Source organism: Alligator sinensis, unplaced genomic scaffold, assembly GCF_000455745.1.
Source record: "Alligator sinensis unplaced genomic scaffold, ASM45574v1 scaffold1229_1, whole genome shotgun sequence".
NCBI classification, from domain to species: domain Eukaryota; kingdom Metazoa; phylum Chordata; order Crocodylia; family Alligatoridae; genus Alligator; species Alligator sinensis.
Genome location: NW_005842843.1, coordinates 184,195 through 191,683, shown reverse-complemented (window position 1 = coordinate 191,683; position 7,489 = coordinate 184,195). Strand labels below are relative to the sequence as shown.

The 7,489-nt window shown below is 32.7% G+C and overlaps 1 protein-coding gene across 1 annotated transcript in view; it reads right to left on the bottom strand.

Annotated features, from left to right (window-relative positions):
* Window positions 1-7,489, bottom strand: part of BOLL (boule homolog, RNA binding protein) — an 85,321-nt gene continuing 77,832 nt past the window's right edge. The window contains exon 10 of the mRNA XM_006035467.2: window positions 1-5,550. Coding sequence (XP_006035529.1) covers window positions 5,392-5,550 — 159 coding nt within the window. The 3' untranslated portion in view covers window positions 1-5,391. The remainder of the gene's footprint in view (window positions 5,551-7,489) is intronic.

Sequence of the window (7,489 nt, the reverse complement as noted above, 5' to 3'; positions counted from 1 at the left end):
CAGAAAATTTTATTTGAATTAAAGGTTTAGTTACACAAACATAGAACTTTATTAGAAGTTACAAACTATAGAAACTTGTTTTTCATTACTGTATTTCATACAAACAGTTGTAACACAAAATTAGTTTTTTGTTTTGCTAGGCTAAATGGTAACAGGTTTACTGAAAACGAATTCAATGAATTTACAATTTAAACATTTATTTCTGTACATCTACAGTTGCTTACTTAACAAGGCTGCAGTAACCAGATTAAATGGGCCTGGAATACATTATCAAAGTAAACTTCCATCTGACTAACTATAATCATGCATACTTATATAGGACAAAATGGTATGTAACATGTCAGCTCCAATTTCCAAAAATTATAGTAGTTAATACTTAAATTACATAATGAGAATTATGCTTATGTTTACTGTAAATATTTATTCTGAACTGCAGCTTCTTGGATGGAAAGTGGCTATAGTACAAACCAAAAGTGAAACTTGTAAAGCTATCAGTTTAAATATATATTTTATAAATATTACTATCTTAACGAGTTCATGAAAGCCTGTACCCTTTTTATTATGCCTTAAATAAATTATTTAGCATTCAGTTTAAAATGAGAGCTACACATTACAGCTAGCTAAGCATGATACCTGCTTACCATGTTTCAAACTTTTTTTGTCCAACAGATTCTGGTTGGCTGATAGGTTGGATAGATGTAAATTCTGCATTTCTTTGTAAATTTTGCATTTCTTTTAAAAATGACTTGTTTGGTGTTTAGCTTTTTCACTTAAATATAAAGCTGTCATGAAGTGACGAAAGCTTTTTTTCCAGGTGATCTGAAATTACTGCATTACTTTAACATTTAGACTTCAACAAACCTATATTACAGCAAAAGGCGCATCCTTTCAACTTCCTACATTTTAAAACGATAGTGAAATACAGGGAAAAACATTTAAACAAAGTCAAATGTTCTATTAGCTTCCACTGAGTTATTATTGGAACCAAGTTTGTTCACTAGCATAATGGTAAAAGAATCATGAGGATAAGAAAAAAAATCACTGATTAAAAAAAAAAAAAAGAAGCTTATTTTGATACTCATATTTTAGAATAGGATTAACACAAAGCTATATTAAATGAATATGGCAAATTAAACTTTTATGGTCTCACTGAATTATTTGCTGGCTCACAAGTACATTTAATATTTTGTGTTCACACTACTTCTAAAATTTCAAAACAGATATTTCCTATCCAAGTACAGAATTCAATTTTGTAACATAACATTCCCTGATCAACTGTATATAAATAGTGGGAGTGATAATAATGCATTTGGATATCATTTTTGTCAAAATCTATGCCAATATGATTTTCTACTCTTATCTTAAAGCAAATGTTAACTCTAGCATTCTGCCACAAAACCATCTAGAATAGAAACTGCAGTTGGTATCAGTTTATAAACTAACAATAGCAAGTGGTTGATAGACAGGAAAAACTAAAAATTAAGTTAGTTTCAAGATCAAATGATATTGGTGGATAAGATACTGAAAGAAGAAGAGGACAATTTGCTAATTTAATAATTTTTCCAAATAATAACCCTGACAAATAATACTAAGAAAAATTATTTATACCATGTAGGCCACAATCCAGTTGTCTGATCTGTGTATAATTCCTGTAGTGCACAGCCTCGCAGATGCCAACAGGGATCTGGATAGGCAAAGGGGTTACCAAAAAAAATCAGACTGCAGAATTAAGGCAACAAAGTATATAGGCAGCTAGACAACTTCTGTACAAAAGTAAAGGAATCTCCGATGACAAAAATAATGGAATAAATAAGCAACAAAGAAAAAAAATTGAATGCTGCAAAGAAGCTACTACTGGAAGGACAGAGTTAACAACACTTGAAGATACTATTTTTGAGAAGTGGTAAAGTTCTTTTCCAACATACATTATTCTCTACAAAAGAAGTATGATGAAGGTGAAGCTACATATTGGATTTGAATTTTAAGGCTGTTTTAGGATTGACTAATATGCAATAGGCTACAGTCTAGATAAAACATTTCAAGAGAAAAATGAGTCTGATCAGCCACCTGCCTGATTTTTCTAAAATACTGTGCTTCTAACAGAGGTCACTGGGAAGGTGTTTGGTGCTCAGTAGTTTTGAAAGAAAAAAAACTAACTTAAATTTCTTAATTTATAAATCTTGCCTAATATTCAGTAGGGATGTACAGCCCTTGGAGGCTAGATGACCCACTATTCAGTGTTTCATCTTGATCTGTTCTAGGCTTCCCAAATCAAGATAGGACACCATGGCTCAACCCTCTGCAAATGGCAACTTCAGACAAAGAAACAAGGATAAGAGCAGACTTAATTGTAGAAATTTGTGAGCATCATTTGATACTCACACTGAACAATGAGCATCCTTCCAAAGTAACTGAAGAGATAATATAAACAGAATCTCTCTCCTTACTTTAAAATGAAATAATACATCTTAAGGCTTACTTTTTATTTTCAGCATTAATGTCTTTGGGTCAAATCTTCAAGTCTCTATTTAGTTTTTATCTAAGTAAACTCAAGAGTAAAACCCCTCAGGATCTAGTCCTTCGAACTTCAACCTGGAGAATTAAGAAATAAACATTTCTGTTTAAAACAATTCTCATTTACATTTTACTATTTCTTGCGGGAGAAGGAGGGGTTGAATTCTGAATCCCTTATATAGCAGCTTATAGTCACTAATTTTATTTGTCTTATATTTATATTACTTAATGTTCTTACATCAACATTCATTCAACCAAACAGAGCTGAAGTATTTTTAAGCCTAAGAATGGAAATATGATCAACTAGGAATACATTTTTAATACCTTAACTCTAAAAAATACCAATTATATCTGTTTTATATTTGGTTTTTACTCTTCAAATTGGGATGCAAAACTGGAGCGCAAAGAAAAACTCAATTTTGTACCTTGTATAACTTTTTAAAGTAAGTATCAATTTAAATATTCTTTTATGTCAAAAAGTAAACAACACTTACAGGAGAAAACTGTTACCTGCATCTTTTGAATTACTACATGCAGCCATAAGCAAAGCTCTTATTTTAAAATAAATGCTGAACCTGGGTCATATCTTATGTTATTTACAGAATAAAAACACAATTACTTAGATTAGACAGTTTCCAAGAGGATATGATGGCATCTTTTTGCACTACTGATAAAAGTAACAGGCTAAACTTAGTCTTATTTCACAAATTATTTTTCCTGTCATATTTTGAAGAAAAAAAGCAATACTTATGATCTACTATCTGTCCTTATAAATGCCAATAAACATTTGAGAACATTTGGGCTTTTAGATACCATTTTAGCAGACAGACATACCAAATGTACAACTTTAATTAGATAGCTCAGAAAACTTCAACTGTAGACAAATGTTTTTAACATGACACTATGTAACAAATTTATTCCTTGGACCTCTACAATTTAAAAAAGTATTCTAAGAAAAATCATGTTTGGTACAACAAAGAACAAATTAAATTTATGAACATTTTTTAAAAGGCAGGATTTATAACTCACCCTAAAGCATAGGTTGAACTGATTTTATATATTTGTTTCATGATAATAAATATCAGACTGTAATAGCAGAACACAAGATCTTTCCTGGTTACTTTTGCATCTAGACGACTGTTTGCAAAAATAGTTATAATTGAACAAGTTTTTACATAAAAATGAAGTAGTTTGAAGATGTGCCAAAATTTATCCAATATGGCCATGCAGATAAACTTTAAAACCTAAACCAAATATATAAAAAAAATTAACAGCTGCTTAGTTTGTATTAGTTGTCTCAGCAAAGTCATGACAATTTACAACAGCTGAGGATCTGTCCCCCAAAATTACACCAATATCCCCAAGAATACAAGTTATATTTACATATGACAAGCCGTTTAAAACCAACAGTTGTTAGATTGTTACAAGCAGTTTTGTTTTGTTTTTGTTTACAAGAGGTATAAATCTTGTTTGTGTGTGATCTTTTCTCTGATCAACCAAGGTGCAGAAACTGCTTTTAGGTCTAGGAGTGTAAATGTTACTAAAACAGCAACTAATATATACAATGGGCCTGACCTCTCTGACAACAGTGTAAGTCAATGGCGTTAACCCAGTATACATGAGAACAGAATCAGGCCCCACCTGTTTTACATTCCACTATAAATGCTACAGATTGCAATTTTCAATAAGACTATTTAAATATTACCCGTGTATTGTCTAGTAGAGCTATAATGACCACTCTGCAAGACCCTCATCTGATATAAAGCTAAAAACAAAGTATTGCAAATATATTTGGAAAGTCATTCAAGCAGATCAAAAATTAAAAAAGTAATAATTGAAAAATATTTTACATACATAAAAAAGATAAAAATAATGACCTTCAACAGTTTGTAAACAATAAGGCATGGCTTTCACTCCTATTAAATACAGTAGTCATATTTTGACCTGTTTTCAGTTTAAAAAAAAATACAGACGGAATCCTTGAAAAAAGAAAGCATAGAGAGAAAAAGAGGAATAAATGTTTAAAGTCCTTACAGTTGAGAAGGAAATTGTATACTATCTCAACACATGATGTATCCTGTCAATGCATTTTAAGCTTGTACAGGCATTGGAAAAATATTAACACGTACAGACAAGGTAAACGTTTCTAGCCGTCTTACAAGATAAAGTATTATGTCAATTCTTGCACTTTTCTACAGCTAGAATGATACTATAAGCATGAATGTATTACTTACTGTATTTAAGAAGTGTCAGCCTCAAATAAACAATTATAAGCAAGTGGTCCAAATTAAATTTTTTCAAATTCTTACCACAAAGTGCTAAAACTACACTTAAGCAAGAATTCTTATCTGTTAGTTAAGTACATGGATCTAATTTCAACAGAAATAATTAAAATAATTTAATACACACAAGCTATACATGAGTTAAAACAAAACAAAATAAAATTATGCTTGAATAATTATATTTAAAATAAACAAAACAGTATCCAAAACAAATACATGCTGTTAGTCTACAAGAAAACAGCTAAAACATTGTAATTAATGACTACTGTTGTAATTTATCTGACACAAAAATATACTTTAATTTTGCTCTGTAATACAAATATGTTGTTTTTCAATGCACATAAATAAATAGTGCACACACAGTGGTCCGTATATCACAAATTACAATGTCATCTAAAGGTATATTCACTGATAAAGGACACCATGATTTTATCCTGCATATCATGTTTGTTAACCTGAACTGCAAGACTTCTTTTTATTCCTTTTACAAAAAGTGAAGACATTTTAACTTAGGCAAATTCAGCAAATGTTATATGTTAGAAAATTACATACCCTCCACGTGCTAGATATATTAGCATGGTAGACATCTAAAACTCTATTTTACAGAGTCTGTAGAGGAAGGTGGAGTGAGAATTGTATCTTCCATTCTGTAATCTTTCCTAGGATGAAAGTGAGGGCTTCGCGTATATCGAGGCTTGAGACTCACAGACGAAGGATGAGAAAAATGTCTTCTCACCGAATGTAACCTTGGTTCCTAAAAAAAGAGGAAAATATTATCTTTATACTTTTAAAAATAGTGTTCTGTTTACTTTAAAAAATATGTAGGTGGAAAAGCTCCAAGCACTTAAGACTGGGTCTATTACATGGATAAAAACACATTTAATTGCACATGAATAAATACTGTGCAAATGCATTATTATTCAGTAAGTCATCTTATTTTTAGGGATTGTTTATACACTATTTAATAAAATACAGCTCATGATGCATCAACAGCTTGAAAGTACTTGGTAAAAATCCCAACATATCCAAGTTTAGCATGACATTTTACTATGAAAAGTATTTTAGATTTTTGGTTTGGTTTAAGGTATTTGTGTACCACCTGGTATATAGGCATCACGAGTTTGCAGGATAAGGACATTGGGTAGCTGCAAGACTTACACATGTGAGTAATCTTATTCGAGCCCAAAGTATATATGCAACGGGACCACTCCAAATGCTTAGTTAAGCAAGTGTGTAAGTCCTTGCTTTATTGTATTTGTCTAGGGTTTTAATACATTTGAATGGTTTCTTCAATAAATGAAAGGAAGTATACAATAAAGGAAAAATACGGTGTTATTTTTTTCTCCGATGGCTTCTACAGCATAATTCCATTACTATAACCATTACAATGAATGTAAACTACTGACTTCTCTTGACTCTTTATGGGCTGCCTAAAATCAGTTAGGACTAAGCCACAATTAATGCATGAATGCACATTTTCCACTGATACCATTATCAATTGTATATACAATCAGCACTACAAGGCTAGATCTTCAGCTGATGTAAATCAGCATACCTCCATTGACTTCTTTGTAGCTACCGTAATACATTAATTTGTATTCTCCCAACAACATGGCTTAAGTATCTTTACCATGTCACAGAAACAGTATCAGCTTACAACAACACAGTGAATATGGTATATGGTCTTGATACATTCATATCTAGCATCTTTTCATTTTAAAGCACTTATAAACAAACTCAAAAGAATCATTCAAGGCAGAATCCTGTTTCACTCCGTGTGCCCAAATGGCAGTTTCTGACTGTGTAACTGCCACTTACCTATAGTTTGTGATCCTACTCACTATGCAGTGTGAATGTGTAAGCATCCACAAAACTACTGAACATGCTCAGCTGACTGCATTCTAGCTGGGCAGATCTGCAGCTCTGTACATACAGACCTGAGCATAAGTCTTGAAATTCTGACCTAACAAAACCAGAGCACAGGGAGAATCAAGACTCTCTGATGTCTTACCCCAACAGCTGAGCAGTTAGGAAACTTGCCCTAGGAAGTCGGAGACCCATATTCCAGACCCCCCTCCCTCATCCACAAAATTTGATCTGGCTTTTCTGACTTCCCAGCATAGCATGCAATTTCTAACCACCAGAGCATGGGTTAGGCATGATTCCTTTTAAATCAGGAGCCAATGCACCTTGCATTTAATATTCATTGGATAAAGTGGATGGAGAGCAATGGGGAAGTTACTGCTGCACTGGGAATTATGGCCCAAGATACAACACATGGACAGCAACCTTCTCATTTAGTCGCACCCTATATAGCTTACTCTTCTCCAGGCCCCATATATCTCCCTCTCTCTGCTGCCAAGTGGACCAGCCTTAAAAGGGGGGCCAAAAAAGGGACTGGGTAATGACCCTTTTCCCTCTTTAGATAGCTTCATGGAATTTTTCTGGGTAGAATTTTGTCATAAAAACTTACAAAAAGTCATAAAAATGTCTTGTCTAAAGTTGCACATTGAGCCAGAACTGAGTACAAGGCTCAGGCTTCGCCTTAGGATCAGAGGCCACTAAATCCCAGAAACCTTTCCTTTAAAGTTCTCCCTTAAGGGTATATGCCTTGTCATATACCACCGTCAAGGAAAGGAACAAAATTTCATTACATTACTTATGTTTAAAGGTTGCAACCACTTGCCAAGCTC